Source organism: Rattus rattus, chromosome 16, assembly GCF_011064425.1.
Source record: "Rattus rattus isolate New Zealand chromosome 16, Rrattus_CSIRO_v1, whole genome shotgun sequence".
Taxonomy (NCBI): Eukaryota; Metazoa; Chordata; class Mammalia; order Rodentia; family Muridae; genus Rattus; species Rattus rattus.
The window spans coordinates 29,725,099-29,741,000 of record NC_046169.1 but is presented as its reverse complement, the minus strand read 5'-3'; the positions used below and the strand labels follow the sequence as shown (position 1 = coordinate 29,741,000).

General features: G+C 55.9%; 1 protein-coding gene across 6 annotated transcripts in view; it reads right to left on the bottom strand.

Moving 5' to 3' along the window:
• Positions 1–15,902, bottom strand: part of Pitpnm2 (phosphatidylinositol transfer protein membrane associated 2) — a 131,545-nt gene that overhangs the window by 5,605 nt on the left and 110,038 nt on the right. For 4 of the 6 annotated variants that reach the window (XM_032886806.1, XM_032886808.1, XM_032886807.1 and 1 more), the window contains 12 exons: positions 12,185–12,484; positions 11,224–11,319; positions 9,318–9,422; positions 9,088–9,155; positions 6,580–6,827; positions 5,968–6,157; positions 5,690–5,809; positions 4,574–4,818; positions 4,008–4,186; positions 2,697–2,867; positions 2,036–2,185; positions 1,109–1,273 (listed from right to left, as the gene is read on the bottom strand). In XM_032886806.1, coding sequence (XP_032742697.1) covers positions 1,109–1,273; positions 2,036–2,185; positions 2,697–2,867; positions 4,008–4,186; positions 4,574–4,818; positions 5,690–5,809; positions 5,968–6,157; positions 6,580–6,827; positions 9,088–9,155; positions 9,318–9,422; positions 11,224–11,319; positions 12,185–12,484 — 2,037 coding nt within the window. Of the gene's footprint in view, positions 1–516; positions 679–1,108; positions 1,274–2,035; positions 2,186–2,696; positions 2,868–4,007; positions 4,187–4,573; positions 4,819–5,689; positions 5,810–5,967; positions 6,158–6,579; positions 6,828–9,087; positions 9,156–9,317; positions 9,423–11,223; positions 11,320–12,184; positions 12,485–15,902 lie in introns of all 6 variants that reach the window. The other 2 variants (XM_032886811.1, XM_032886810.1) reach the window with 2 other exon arrangements.

The following is a 15,902-nucleotide window of genomic DNA, read 5'->3' as shown; positions in this document are numbered from 1 at the left end:
GCCCCTATCCTGGACCCTGCCCCCCTACCCCCATTCTTCCTGCTCCCAAGGCTCAGACACGTAAAAGAAAGCACAGAGACACCTCGGTTTGACAATTCTAGAACCTCCAGGTAAGGCCTGCTACAGAGGTGAAAGGATGAGTGGTGAGGCCCAGGGCCTTCAAGACAAAGGAACTCAAGTATCCTCTCTCAAGGGAGAAGGGAGATATAGATATATATATATATATATATATATATATATATATATCATGGGACATATATATCATAGGTGCCTCTCTGGTGCCTGCTTCATGGGGCTGAGCTCCCCTGAGTTCTGCCCATGGCCTGTGACAGGACCCCCAGGTAGTTCTAACCCTGCTCTCTCCTCCCTGGGGGCCTTCATCCTCCCCACCCAAGGCTGTGTTTCCTGTTAGCCTCAGCAGGAGTCAGCAGGGAGGGCCCAGCAGTGAGCTAGCGAAACATGCTGGCAACGGTGAATGATCTCGGGTTAGAGGGGACAGTGCTGTGGATGGGGTACCTTCTCCGATGTCCAAGTCAGGGAGGCAGGGGCCCCTCTCCAGGTTGGGGCTCACCTGCCTTGCCCTGGCACGGGGACCCTGGGTGGTAGGGGATGGGGGGGGCAGGGCGAGCAAGGATAGGCGCCTGATGCTGGGGGTGTGGTTGAGCGACGAGGGACCCTCTGAGGAGCAAGAACAAGGGAAGGGGAATGGTTCAGACATGCACACACACAGGCGCGCACACACACACACACACACACACACACACACACACACACACACACACTGGGCACCCCTACATTGGTAGCAGACCAGGGAGGATGGAGGATATTAGGGTAGAGCCAGGACCCATCAAGAGAAGACCTTAAGACAGCTGAAGTCTCAGAAACCCTACGGCGGTCACAGCCTTGGCCCGGTGCTCACCGCAGCCTCATCTCCACCCTCCCAGTGAGGTCAGCACAGGCTGGCACTGCTCATCAGCCAATGAGGTGGCAGTCCCCTGGCCCTGCACGGTTCAGGACCCACTTCCTGCCAGGTAGACACCACTGTTGCCCTCTTCCCAGGGTCCCCTGCTGAAATATCCGTGGCAGAAGCACAGGGGACATCACTCACTCTGGGCAATGCCGGATGCTGTGTAGCTCTCGGCCATGCCTGACACCTGACTGGCGATGCTGATCTCACTGGCTCTGCGGAAGCCACGGCTAGCAGGGGCTGTGCCGGGTGACGAGGGGGCTGCATGCTCTTGGAAGACTGTGTTGTGGGTCTGGAGCGCATCCGCTGTTGGGGGGAAAGAGGCAGAGATCTAGGTCAGAGAAGGCCTGGCCACAGTCTCCCGGCAGTGGGAGAGGCCAGCTTGCTGGGTCCAGCGTGCACCAGGGTGCAGCTGGTTTAGGGCCTTGAGAGCGAAGGGCCTGAGCTGAGGCAGGGAGGGGTGGGCTGGGCAGAGAAGGGTGGACAGATGGACACAGACATGGGGTAGGGAGGCAAGGCATGGGTTCCTGCCCTCCTTGGCCACTTCTTCCCCATATTTGGCCCCACAGATGCTCTCTTGGACCACCCTCGATGCCCTCACACATAGGCCAGCCCCCTGATGGCATCTGAGGACACAACAGGAGTCATTTGGAAGAACCGGTCTGGGTGACATATGAGGCCTGCACATTCTCGGGAAGGTAAGGAGTGAGACCTGCAGGCCCCAACTCCTTGCTAACACCAAGGCATTTTCCTAGCTGAGGGCTGAGAGGTGGCTGTTTGATGCCGCACCCTGTCTGCTCTCTACAGTGTCAGGAAGGTCAAAGAGCAGCCTTGGAAAGTCACATGCTGTCTGACAGTGAGATAGCTTCTGTCAATCGCGGGATTAGGGTCACTTCAGGTTCTGGATCATCACGCACAGAAAGGAGCCAACAAGACCAGCTTCCCACGGCCATGTCCTTGCTACCAAAATCCCACAGACTGAGTGGCCAGAGAGGGCATGAGGGGGGTGGAGGTCCAAGGGGCAGCAGCCAAGCAGACATCAGTCACTAGGAGTGGGGGGGTACACACACTCAGAACAGCCCAGGCTCTGGCGGGGCCCATCCTGCCAGGTGAGCGCGGGAACAGGGATACTGGTCTCCAGGAAGCTATCCCCGTGGGGGAGGGGGGCCAGGGGGCCGCCCTCCAGGACCAGCTCTGGGTTTCTCTGCACGGTCTCGACTGGAGGCAGACGGGAAGAGAGCAGAGGACAAGAACAGACACTCAAGTGGGCCATCTGCACATGTGCTGACACACACAAGGCTCCTTGAAGACCAGGACAGGACAACAAGATGCCGGGGTACACGCTGCAGCAAGGGGCGGGCCATTCTGAGGACGGTCCCTCCCATACTCCCAGCCATCTCTGGGCACCTGCCTACCACAATGGGCCCTGTTTACAAGGTCCCCAGCTTGCAGAAGGGCCTCAACTCCTTCCCTGATGGGTTGGAGGCCCTAGGCAGTGGGGGAGGGAGTACAGCCCTGGCAATTAATTGCTGGGAAGCCCTCAGGAAGTTCTGACAGTCAGTCTTGCCCCACAGGGATCGGGGAGCATGGCTACATCTGCACCAATGTTCACTGGGGACAGTGTCTGCCTCTGTTTCCCTTTGAGGAGACCCACTGGATGTTGGGGGCTATAGCATAGCAGTTATTCCCAACCTGAAAAACCAACGCCCCACCTTCCCGAAAGCCTCACCCAGCAGTGTGGAACAGCCATCCCCCAGCGGGTAGCGCTGGTATCGAGGGATGTTGAAGGGCGGCAGGGTGTGGAAACGCCGCTCCAGCAGCGGTTCCAGGCGGGAGGCTGAAGGATCCGCAGGGTGGAAGAGGTTGTACACTTGCTGACACGCTGGCCGCAGCTGGAAAACTGGGAGTGGAGGGGCGCAAAGAGAGAAGACTCTGAGTAGGAGGCGGGGTGGGATGGGGGCGGGGCGTGGGTGAGGGGCGGGGAAGGGGGCGGGGCCCAGGCTGCCTTCCCCGTGCGTTTTCATCAATTTGGGACCCGTGTGGATCATTTTCCTTTATTAATAGTTTTTTAAGCAGGGTCTCACTGTGTCGCCTATGCTAGTACTGAACTCCTCCTGCCTCAGCCTCCACAGTTTGGCACTGAGGGAATGTGTTGGACAGCGGGGTGGAGGGCTCCTTCTAGCCCACGATCCCCTATGGGCTCCGCGTGTATCCTCAGCCAGGTATCACAGGCACACATAGGCTGAAGTCACCCCAGCAGTACTTGACCGCTCCTAGGCTGCGTCCTGGCACTGCGAGTGTGGCAGGCGCCTTCCCTTCTAATCCACACCCACAGGAGCACACACCAAGCTTTCTGAACTTGGCCTCGGATGCGTAATTCCACCGAATTCTTCCTTGGGGTGGCAGGGGATAACCACAGAATGTTCTCTGCATGTCCATGAGAAGCCATGAGACTTTTCTGAGCAAGGCAGATGGCCCTGTCCTGCAGGGGGACAGCTGCCCCCTGGGAGAATGCTCATTTGTGGAGTCCCCTCAGCAATCCAGCTGCTACCTTGTAGACAGGAAGGACCAGAGGCATTGGTGGGCCACTGAGTATAGGGCCTTCATTGTAATGTGGCCCCGTAGTTCACCTGCTCTCGGCTTGTCTGAGCCCCTCTGGGGCTGGGCCGGTTAAGGCTGGCACAGATCAGGGATCACTGGGAGGCTCGGATACTGCCCCACCTCCCATCTCCAGGGACCATGATGCACGATGGCCCTGTCTGTCCCTATGGGTGGACCCCATACCCGAGACTGGGTCTGTTTTGTCTGACCTCCCTGACCCTGCTACGCATCCCCATTGCTTCAGGGATTTTAGAGAGGTATGGAGCAAGAGGTTCCAGGAGAGGACCATGTGACTGGGCTGCTGGAGAGGTAGGGAAGGACAGTGCCTTTGGTGGGCAGAGATGTTGAAAGGGTTGGGATGTGACCATGGCCTTGTGACTGGTTCACAGTGGTCCCTGTCCAGCTCATGTAGCTTGACCTATCCCTGCAGGCCTCTCACCGTCCAGGGAGGGGATGACTGTTTTCCTCAAGGCTAGGACTAGCCCCAGTGGGCACCCGAAGAGGAAGAGGTCGGCGATCTCGAAGTCAAACTTGCCCAGGGCCCCGGCACCGTCCAGCATCGTGGAACTGCTTGAGCGGCGGGAGCTGGGTTCAGTCCTCAGTACGCTGGCATGGAGGCTGCAGTGGGGATGGAGGGGCCTGCAGGTCACCCAGGGTCAGCTGGGTCTCATGGTCCCTTAGGGACTAAGGCCTGTACTGTCGTGAGAGCAGGGCTACCCAGCACCGACTAGACAACCCTAGTGACAGCATATCACAACCTCTCCAGGGGAGCCGTGCCTTTGATGTAGCCATGATGGGATCATGCTGCCCGACTCCACCTCACCTCTACCCTCAGGAGGATGCGTCTCCAGTGGCTGAGGATAGCCCTTGTTATATACAGGACCGCAGTACCCAGGAAACTGGAAGTCCCCCAGATAGGAATGCCCAGAACCCCACACATGCAATGACGTAGGACTCTGGTTCCTTCATGCCGGGACCTTCCTCCTACTGGCACACGAGCCCTACCTGGACAGGAAGGCCTGGTGCTGCTGGATGGTGTCCAGCTCATAGGTGGAGGAGTCGCTCCTTTTGCGAGGCATCTGCTTTCTGGAGTCCTCCGTGCCGTTGCTTCGGGGGATGTCAATGTTGCTACGGCTCAGATGCCGGCTGCTCTCCAGGTTGGAGCCTCCACCACTGCCACTGCCACCGCCACTACCACCGGAGCAGTGTGCTGCATTCACCAGGATGCCCGGGGACAGCAGGTCAGCGTCCTGGAATGGCCATGGAGGCTCACTGCCAGGTGGTCCCTGGCCTAGGCCTAGGCCCTTCTTCAGTGTTCTGCGAACCCCTCCCTCCTGACTCCAGGCCCTGCCGGCCACTGCCCAGCTGCAGGCTTCTCACCCAACTAGAGGGGGAAGTCTTGTCTCCCACTGCCCCTCAGACTACTGGCTAAGTCCTAGCATCCTTCACTCCGGGACTGGCTTGGCACACAGTGATCTCGCCCAGGTGATGGCCATTCTACAGCAGGAAGACATCAGGGTGAGACAAAGGGGAACAGGGTGCGCCCACCTCGCCCAGGGGCCAGAGCTGTGCCACGCAGTGCAGACCCTCGTGTGTGAAGCCACGTGCTCTCCCGGACACATTGCAATGGTTCTCCAGACCCCAGGCTTCACACTGCCACTTGCGGTCACCCACACAGGCAAAACCTGTGTCCTTCCCATGTGACTCCTAGGGGATGCTGAGGTCCACTTTCAGCTCTTCTGAGCTGCTGCTGATCTACTTTAGGTACTTCCTTTGACTTAGCCTGAGACCCGGGCATATGCTTGCCACGCCTCTCCTAGCTCTCTCATCTCCTGCTCCAGAGGGGAACCCCTGCTGGGCCTCGTGCGCGCGGGGGGGGGGGACTCTGGACATTGTTGAATGACAAAATAGACAGGGCAAGGACTGTGGTGTCCGAGTCAGCTCCTTGGGGTTTTGGCTGGGCACACTGCTTGTGGGACACAGCACAGGGCACAATGCTTGTGGCTCGGTGGCCTGTGTCAGGAAAGGCAGCCAGTCTCCATGGTGTAATATGAGAGACAGCAGACCTTTCTAGAGGTTTGGGACCAAAGGATGCCCCTCCCTCTGCCCCCGCTCAGGTACCTGCATGCTGACCACACTGCCCCGGCGGCTACTGCTCTGGCTCTCGGACACTGGCTGGCCACTGTAGCACAAGGCATCAAATGCCAGAATGCCCCCGACACAGTCTCCAATCAGGCAGACCTGAAGGCAGGAAGGCAGAAGCTTGAGTCTCCATCCTGCTTGTGGGGCTGCTAACTAGGAAAGGCACCCCCTACCCTTCAACCCCCCAACCCCCCCAGATCTGATCCTCTGGCCAGCCCACCCTGAAAGGTCTTTCCTTAACCCCTGACCTCACTCACCTGTCCGTTGAAGGTCACGCCTTCCTGGGACTTGATAAAGTCTCCATAGGCCAGGTTGGCCCGCTGAATCACTGTAGCAACTGCCTCCTGGTACTGGGGTGAGGAAGTGGCCAGCAGGGGCAGGGCAGCCAGGGGGATGTGATCCTGGCTGCTAGACAGACAGCCCTCATCATGGCCATAGGGACTGAGGCTGGGGGGAAGGGGCTGGGTCAGGAGAGGGCAGGTAAACTCAGCTTGACCCAATGCCCCCCCACCCCCCGATCTAGAAAGCAGGCCAAGGAGAGCTGCAGCTTGCCCTGCAGTACTCATGGAGACACTCCCAGGGAGGCCTAGAGCAGGCTCAGAGTGCCAGGGCCGCTGAGTAGACTCATATCCCAAGGCAGGTCAGCATTTCTATCCTACAGCACTGTACCGTGGACTCAGCTGGGGATTGTCCTCCTAGATCTGTTCTTGTCTCCTGGGCTCCGCTGCCTTCCCACTGAGGGGAAGGACATTCTAAAAGGACCTGACACTGGGGAGCCATGCAATGCTTGGGGCCGGAGGCAGGGACAGTGTGTTGCTGCTTCTTCCTGTCGGGGGCATGATGGGTGTTGGCAAGCACATGCCACTCACTTGGAGACGAGGGCGAAGGCATCGGCACAGATGGGTGGGCAGGGCACCAGGCGGATGGCTAGGTGGCCTAGGGCACTGGGGTAGTGCACACGCATGACGGTGTCGAACACATTGGTGATAGTGTTGGTGTCACCCTGCTTGGAGCTGGGGTCACCCGCTCCCGTGTCCAGGATAGTGCCTCCATGCAGCACCAGCAGCAGCACGTGAATCTTGGAGGGTGGCGTGGCTAGTGGCTGGCTCACCTCATCCTGCATGGGTAGTGGTGGGCATGAATTCCTTGCCAGGCCCCAGGTGCCCTAGGGTTTTTTTTTTTTGTTTTTTTTTGTACTGCTAGGAATTGGACTAAGGAACTCACACATGTGGTGGGCCAGCATCCTACCCCTGAGCTCTATTTCCACCTGGGAGACCCCGGGTTTTGGTTATCTGGTTATAAGGTCCGGGGTTCACTGCCTCAGCCCTTCCCTTGAACCCCTGTAAGGACTGGAGACTGGAGATGGAGTGGTGTGTCCTGGACCAGGGTCACAACAGACTCGAGGAAGGGTATCTTCTGGAGAAATCACCAGTTCCACCTTCTTTAGGGTCTCAGGCAGCAGCTTGTTTGAGCTGCCAGGCCTCTGGATGCCTGCTAAGTGTCTGCTTTTAGGTATAGGTCTGGCTTGACTCAAACAGTCAGGCAATGCTGTTCTGGAGTCATAGGGGTTGATAGGAGTGGAGGTCCTCTACTTGTCCCTCAGTCCAGTGTCCCACTATTCTTAGAATCTAAAACCAAGGGCCCCAAGAGCAGAGGCAGGATCCCAGCACAGCAGGAAAGAGAGGGCAGGTCATGAGCCTACCTTCCTACCGACCTGCTACACTGCTATGAAGCCAAAGGGAGACCCTAGACCTTATGCTGTGCACAGGGCTACAGAGCTACTCTCCTCAGACAAGGCGAGAGGGCAGAGAGGCCCAGGCACTGGTGAAATGGCTCATTAACACCAAGGCAGAATAGCACCCAAAAAGCCTTGCTAGTTCTCCTGGAAGCCCAGGCTGGGGCCCCTACTCCAGAGGCCTTTCCTGAATGCCTACTGAGTTCCTAGTATGTGTGTGACAATGACCACTGGTCTTTAAGTGTTGATCGTGCTATGTCCAAGGGTGTGGGGATAAGTGAGGAAGAGAGTAGAAGTGATTCCTGTCTTGGGCTTGCTGTCCTCCCGGGGCTGGGGTAGGAACAACTACACGTGCAGGGACTGTCCACCACAGGGCGGCCTGGGCATGGAATGACGGCCACTCCCATCATGATCAGGTAGAGGGGCTTCTCCAACACAGTGGGAACAAGGTTATGGAAAGATGTCTATAAAAGCAGCCTCCCAGCTCCTGGACACGGAGGTAGAGTCCAGCTGTACCTTGTCACCTGGGAAAAGGTGGGACTATCCTTTGTGTAGTAATCTGGCTAACCCTTTAGGGAGGACCACAGGCCAGAAACATAGCTTTCCTCACACCCAGCCAAGGACAGCAATTCCCCCTGCCCTGAACTCTAGCAGAAGCTCACGAGCGTGGTGAAGCCAGTGATGGGGAGACAGGGTAACCCCAGTCTGCTCCTACCAAGCCACCCTTTCATGAAGAAAGGTTCCAGTTTGGGGGTTAGGGTGGGCAGAAGGGTCTGCCTTCGGACAGCAGTGCCCCAGAAGCAGTGCTGGGCTCCTCTAACTGCACATCCCAAGGCAGATCTGCCTCCGGCTCTGCCCCTCTCCTGGGGGACAGTCAGAGCTGTGTGCGCTGAGTTGGGAGGGCCTCTGTTTGCCTTGTGTAACGCTAAGCAGCAACTGACAACTGTTCCCTCACCTACTACCCCTTCTAGAAAAGTACACCTCCACCTCAAAGCACAAGACCTCAGGAGGGCAAGGCCCTCCAGGGGGACCAGAGTTCCCACCTTGGGTAGCCTGGAGACAGAGCAGGGCAGTGTTTATGACCATAGCATGGCACAACTGCGGCCCAGCCTGGCTCCTGCCCCAGTGCAAACAGCTCTGACGGCCCGCAGGTGGAAGGGGCGCGAGCTCCAGCAAAGAACCCCCGAGTGGACACAGGCTCTACAAAGACAGCTTTATTGGACACACTGAGTTCTGCCTGGCTGGAAGCAGCCCTGGGCCACAGTCACATCACTTCTGCCTAGACGGCTCTCGGTTCTGGTCCTTCTTTGTTTTTATCTTCTTGTGCCACGAGAAGGATGGGAACCTGGACCTCTTAGCTTTTTTCTGGAATTTACAAGGTCCTCATTTTATTTTCCCAAAGGTGGAACTTGGTTACGGTTTTCCTTGTGGGGGCTGTCTGCTGTCCCTGGTTCTTGGGAACATCATAGAGGCAGGGCTGGCTGGTGTCCCCATAGAAAGGTGGCAGGGAAAGGGACCCCCGGCCTCTCTGGTGAATGTCTATCCAAACGTGGATACAAGGCTCTGGAAAGCTCTGCCTCTGTACCCTGCCCTCGGCGCCCGCCCACAGCCTTGGTCTCTGAGTGTTTAGGTGGCTACTCACCTCGATGGTGTTCAGCTGCTCCACACTGGAGGCCACCCTGAACTCAGAGCCACTCTGGTAGAGAGAGTCTGCAATGCAGAGGCCACATTGTCACTGCTACTGCAGTGGATGCCTGGTAGCCAAAAGGGAACTCTGCCCCCGGGGATGCTTCAAGCCCCTGGGTCCCCACCCTTGTGTGGGAATTGGGTAAGACAGGAGTGAGCCGCACCCCTCTCCCCAAGGCTGGTTACCCTGTGATTCCTCAGGCTCTGGATTCTCCATTTTGTCCATGAGGTCATTGGAGCTCCACTTGGTGATGTCCTTGGTGTACATTTCCTCCTTGTGCTGCAGGTTTTCTGGGGAGAAAGGAGGATTTGGGTGCTCCTGGAGCCCACATGCCCAGTGGACCCAGCTCTGACTTTCCTTCCCTGTCTTAGCAGCTGCAGACTGCCTGGCCTTCTGTCCCATTTAGTGTATTCGTGATGCTGCCCAGAGATCACCACTATCTAATTCCAGAACATTCTCATCGCCGTGAATGCAAACCCCGTGCTCAATCCCAAGCAGTCGGGCCTCATGGTGTAATCTGTTAGGGCCTCACGGTGTAATCTGTTATCCTCCAGGCCTTTGCCTGTCTGGGACATTTTTCGTGACACACTCACACACTGTGTGGTCTATCGCATGGCTTCATTCTCACAGTGCTGTGCTTTTGAGGTGTATGAGCTCTGTTGAGTAGGGCGGTGCTTCCTTATCCTTTATGGACCCACTACAGCCTTTGTTTATCTGTCCACGGCTGGTATGTAACATTCAGAAAACACAGCTCAGTGAAGATGCAGCTATGAATGGGTCACCCAGGACTGGACTCTCACTTCTGCTTCTCTAGAACTGCTCCCAGGGCCAGAGCTGCCTGGCTCAATGCTGGCTGCCTCCTCCCTCTGCTGAGGAGAGGCTCCTGGGCGGGATCTGAGAAGCCTGCTGCTGTGGTATCTGTGCCTTTTCCCTAGAGCAGTGGCCCTCAACCTGGGGGTCGCACATCAGACATTTACACTATGGTTTACAGCAGCGCCAAAATGATAGGTATGAAGTAGTAAAGAAATAATGTTATGGTTGGTGTCAGCGTAGCACGAGGAACTGTATTAAAGGGTGGTTGTATCGGGAAGGTTGAGAACCATTGCTCCATAGCCTTTCTCAACCCTAGGTATGCATTTTCTCTTTCAAGGACAAAAGTGCCAGCTAGGAGGGATGGGGCACCAAAGACACCCTTCGAGTGCAGAGGTTGGCTCAGGATCCCCCTGCCGCCTGTTTCCAGGTTGTCTAATTCCGGGACAAGTCAACCAACCTCATTTTTTTTTTTTTTTTTTGTTGTTGTTGTTGTTGAATACCAACTCCCCAAGTCTGGCTACCCGGTTAATTAAGATGCCACACTGGGCAGCTCGTCTGCTCCCCCAAGCGATGGCAGAGTGAGAGAACCTTGTTCAACTGTGGCGTGTTCCCATCTTTCTAAGCTTCTACCCTTTGCTTGCTGGGGGGCTGGCTGTGCTGCCAGCATGCAGGGAGAGCCAGCTTTCTTTCGGGGCCTGCCTGCTGGCCCTCTGCCTTCTTTGAGAGCATATTTGTGGTTCCACGTGAGCGGGCAATGCTTGCCTCTTCCAGCACAGGACGCAACCGGCTGTGTGCGCCGTTGTGCGTAGTTTTTTGATTAGTGGGAAATAGGCAGTTCATCCAGTTTCTCTTTATTGCTTTTTCTAAAGTGTCTACATTAGATGCATATTAATTTGCATTTAATGAAGAAAAACAATAACACACAGTAAAGCAAGCACAGAAATTGAGGACTAAGTCACACTTCTTATGGAGATAAATTGATCTGGGAAATGCTTCAGTAGAATTATGTGTCATATGAGGTGGGGTTCAAGAGAATGGCACCCTGCTTCCAGGCTCTGAGCCCTGACTTACAATTAAGCCCCAAGACTCAAGGGAGGTGGCTTCCCAGTGAGTAGGTTCACCTCATTCTCTGTACTCTACCTCCAAGTCCTGGGCTGTCCGCTGTGGTAGTATGGGGGCAGGTAACAGGAACAGTATAGTGGCAGGGCTTCACACCCTTGAACAATTCTTCCTGCCTGTCCCAGAAGAGCCCCCAGGCTATAGAAACGGCCTGCTTACCTTGTGCATCGAAGAACTCTTCTTCTGAGCTTTCGTCAGAGTCCCTGGCGATACTCTGCATTCTCCACTCTGAGATGCTATGCCGGGAGGGGCTGGCTGGAAGGCAAAACCCTAGTGTGATGGTCCAGCCCGCAGAGGAGGGCTCTGTTGAGCTGGCCGCAGCAAGTAGGGAGTTGCGATGCCATCTTGGAGGGCGAGGTGGGCATCACCATAAAAGTTTGCCATAGACAGAAATGAAGAGACTAGGGGTGGAGTGTCCAGGGTCCATCTGTCTGGCCCTTTCTTTCTGGGGAGGGGAGCACCCTCTTGCCTCATGAACTATGCAGTCTTGTCCACGTGAGCTTGGGACAGGAGCTCAGATGAGCCCTGGACCTGACCATACACAACTCCTAAAATGTGGCCACAGCAGAGTTGTTAAGTGATGGCTGCAGGGCATCAGGGAGAGAGGGAGACTGAGGCATCCACTGTTAAGCCCAGGCCCGGGCACCCTGGGCTTGGAAGGGGGTTACTGGCCATGAGGGGCTTGGGGGCTTACAGGGGCAAGACTGGCCACAAGGAGGTGGGGTGGGGAGGCCTTAGAGGGGCAAGAATGGCCACTCATGGGGGAGGGGCACCTTCAGGGGGCACGACTGGCCACATAGGGAAGACCTTGCTTCATCTTGTTGTCTGATGCCTTGAAAATATCTTCTCGCACTGGGGAGTCGACCTGGACCCGCTCCCCAGATTTCCTCAGTCACTGTTTGGGGCTTATGGGTAATTACATCTGGGGATGCTGCTGGGGAAAAGCCCGGTTCACTTCACGGTGAAGCCCTGCCTGGTACCAGTTAGAAAGTAAAAGGGTCCATGGTTGACTCCGCTACATCCACAGGAAAGAAAAGAGCACGGAGGACACAGCCGTGGCCCGGCGACCTCGGAATCTGGGAAGGTAGACCTTGCACCGGAAGCCAGGAACTCAGCTTACCTCCGCGCTTGGAGGACCTTGAGGACTTGGAGGAGGTGGACCACTGCTTCTTCAGACCCCGCCCCAGAGACTCCGCATTGCTGTTGCTGGGTTCAGGGGTTGCTCCAGTTGCCTGGTCCTTGATTGTATTCTCCTTGCTTAGTTCTGATGGTCCTTCCTCCGAAAACTGGGCCATTTTGCGGGACAGCATGAGCTGTACCTCCTTCTCCAGCTCTCGGATTTTCTCCATGGTCAGCCCATACCATTCGTCCTGCCAGCACCAGGCCTGCCGGTGGGCCCTCACCATCACCCGCCGCAGGCCTGCAGAGAGCCAGAGGACAGGGTCAGCTCCTATCAGGGGCAGTACGCACCAGGGCAGAGCTGTGGGCCAGGCTGGAGTCACCAATCATTTGTGCCTCCGTTCCTCTTATTGTCAGCCTGGAGAACTGGCTCCCAGTGGCCTCAGGAGTTCATAATGGCTGGACACCTGAAGGGCAAGGCTTTGGTCAGAGGTCATAGTTTACTGTAGGGGATTCAAGCTCCAAGGGGAAGTGGCTTGTACTTCCCAAAAGTCTTCTGTCTGGTCTATGTTTCCTGTTGAACTTTTCCATAGAAGATGAGATTTAAAAAACAGATTGCATTGTCTGTCTGTCTGTCTGTCTGTCTGTCTGTCTGTCATATGTAAGTATGAAAGCCAGAAGTCAACATTGGCTGTCTTTCCTCTATCGTTTTTCTACCTTATTTTTAGAGGCGGGATCTTTCATTGAACCTAGAGTTTGTGGATTTGGCTAGACTGGGTGAGAGCAAGAGCCAGGAATTCTGTCTGTACCTCCCCAGCACTTGGATCACAGGCGTACATCATTGAGCCTGGTTCTTTTACGTGGGATCAATCCTCAGGCCCTCGCAATTCCGTGGTAAGCACTTTACTGACTGAGTCGTCTCCCTAGCCTCGCACACATCTTTAGATCCAGCAGTTGGGAGGCAGAGGCAGGTGTATCTTTAGGTTCTAGGCTAGCCTGATCTACAGCGTGAGTTCTAGGACAGCTAGGGCCACACAGTAAAACCCTGTCCGAAATCAAAACACCAAAAACCAAAAACCAAAACCAAAACCAAACCAACAAACAACTACAGCAAAAGAACTGGATGGGACGGCACACGGTCATCACCCGGGACGGGGAGGTAGGAGTTCAAGGTCATAAGGACATCCATGAGACCCTGCTTCAAAAACAAAAACAGCAGTGAGCGAGGTGGCTCCATGGGTGAGGACCCTTGGTGCTAAGCGTGGAACAGCCCGGAACCCACACTGGAAGGGAAGTTGTCCTCTGAGCTCAGCAGCACTCACTGCTCCATGAGCGTTCAGTTCCCAGCACCACATCAGGCTGGTCGCCGCCACCTGTACCCCAGGCGTCAGGGGATCCCACACCCTCATTTGCTGCCATGGGTATCTGCACCCACATGCACATTCCCGCACAGAAACACACACGCACATATGTGGACTCTAAGAAGAGCATAAAAGGCGGTCAACTTTAATGTCATGGGCAAAGCGGCAGTGTTCCCAGTCAGGGTTCTCCCTCTCCATCTCGGATTCCTTGCTACCCAGCAGCCCTGGTCCTGGGGCCTGGGTTTTGTGTTTGTGGCTTGCTCTGTTTCTGGGCTTAGTGTGAAGAGGTACACTGTGCGTTGGAATGGTCTGGCTGGTGATATTTACATATGTGCGGTGCTGTGTGTCTCTGGCCGTGTCTCCCCTTTCCCACACTCCTGTGTGCTCTAGATGAGGGATGGACTCACTTGGAACACTGGGGGGTGCTTGTTTCTGTTTGTCCTTTCCGTGCTAAGTGGGCCTTTGGCTCGTGTGGATAATTTTCCACTTTGTGGCTCTGAACGTTTAGAAACGTGTATGAGTTTCTCCAGGGGGCATCCTTGAGAGTGGTGGTGGCTGGATCTCAGGGATGTGTCTGTCCCTGCTGTCTCAGAGAACAAGACACTGAGCTCCGGCGTGTCCTCAGGCTTCCCCCTCCCCCAGGCATGTCCTCGGGCTTCCCCCTCTCCCACCCTCACATCCCTGGCCTCTTTTTCTGACTTCACAGTCACTCTGAGAGACCAGTTGTAGGGTTTCTGCTCACTGGTGGAGCAGGACGGAACTCTCCCTCAGCCACGGCTGACTATATCCCTTGCCTACACCCGAGGTGGCCTCGGATACGACGCTAAGGAGCTTCTGTTGCCCTTTCTGGGCCTGTCTTTGGGGCTCACAGTACACGCTCACCAAGCAGGGAAAGTCTTCCTCTCAGGCTGGCTGGAAGGAACGTGGCACTGCACTACGGCTGGGATCAGGCAGCCTGCGTTTGAGAGAGGGCGGGAGTGACTTCTCCAAGACCACTTGTGAGTATTCTGATGTTCACAGTGCCTGACCACACAGGGCTCTGAGTCCCAAGATACACCCCACAACAAGTCTGCAGAACTGGCACCGTTACACCCCTCCACAGATAAGAAAATGGGACGCAGAAAGGCAACGTTGAAGCTGCTAGGGCAGTGTGGCAACTGCATGTCATGGTCGTCCTGACATCTGGGGTGTCCTCCCTTCTGAGGAGAGAGGTGACTTAGGAAGCTGAGGAAGTTGGGTTTTGTCAGAATCTCAGAAATTATCTGAGGAAAGGGAAGGGCATGGGGTCCACTGAGCCTGGGGACCACTATCTCCAGGGCTTGGAGCCCCAAGTAGGCCATACTGGAGAGGTTACAGCAAGGGTGGGACAAGCCAGCAAGTCAGTGGAGACAGAAAATGGCCGAGGAAGCCCTACAGTTCTTTTATCAGCTCTTACGTCACCTGTGACAAGAGGCCTGTGCTCAAAACTACAAACAGGAGGCCCCATGGGGCGGGCATTCTGACTGATACCCAGGCTGCGTCATGACACTGCCCTCCTGGCTGGAGGTCTCGAGTAGATGTGGGGAGAGAGTAGGGAGGGTTTTTTGGGTCCGTCTCAGCTAACATGAGGTTGGGCGGACTGCAGGGATTATCTCAAATGCCTCCTGCCACCTCTGCTGAACTCTCACGGGCCCTGCAGAAGCGGGGAGGGAGCAGGAGATAATGGATCTGTGATGTTGCCTTAAGGCAGGAGCTGGAGAAACTGTCCCTCACTGTCAAAGCTGTTGTACACGCATCGTTTCTGCCTTTCCAAGTGGGAGGCCCCTCCTCAGAGCCCAGCACTTTGCTGACAGCACAAAAGCCTTCCACAATCTCTAGAATCCACACTGTGTGGGGTTATCTAATGCCACCTCCAATGCCAGTTGAGGGATGTCTATTCTGTCCAGTCTACGTGGGGGGGTGTGTTCATTTCATCCTCTATAAGCAAGGTGCCCCCATCATGGGTGATCACGAGTCAACATGATGAGAATAGAGCATGTTCTCAATGGTGTGGCTCTATTTGTGCCTACTAGAGTAAGTCTCCCTGGTTTGTGGTGTCTCGTGGTGACTGCCTGGGTGCTTCTGTGAAGTCATGAGTCGATCGCTCCAAAGGGGAAAGGAGAATCTCGGGCAGCATTCCCTGGCTGGGAACCCCCAGGCATGCTAGCCTGCCCGCTCCTTAGACTGGCTCTGGGAAGGGCATGTGGGTGTGAAGGGCGCTTTACCTGAGCCGCTCTGCCATCTGGACTTTCCAGCCTATAAAGAGGCAGAGCTATGGCCCCCTCAGGTAGAGGAAAGAAATCCCTGAGAGCCAGAGGCCCCAATGGCAGAAGGGGTGGG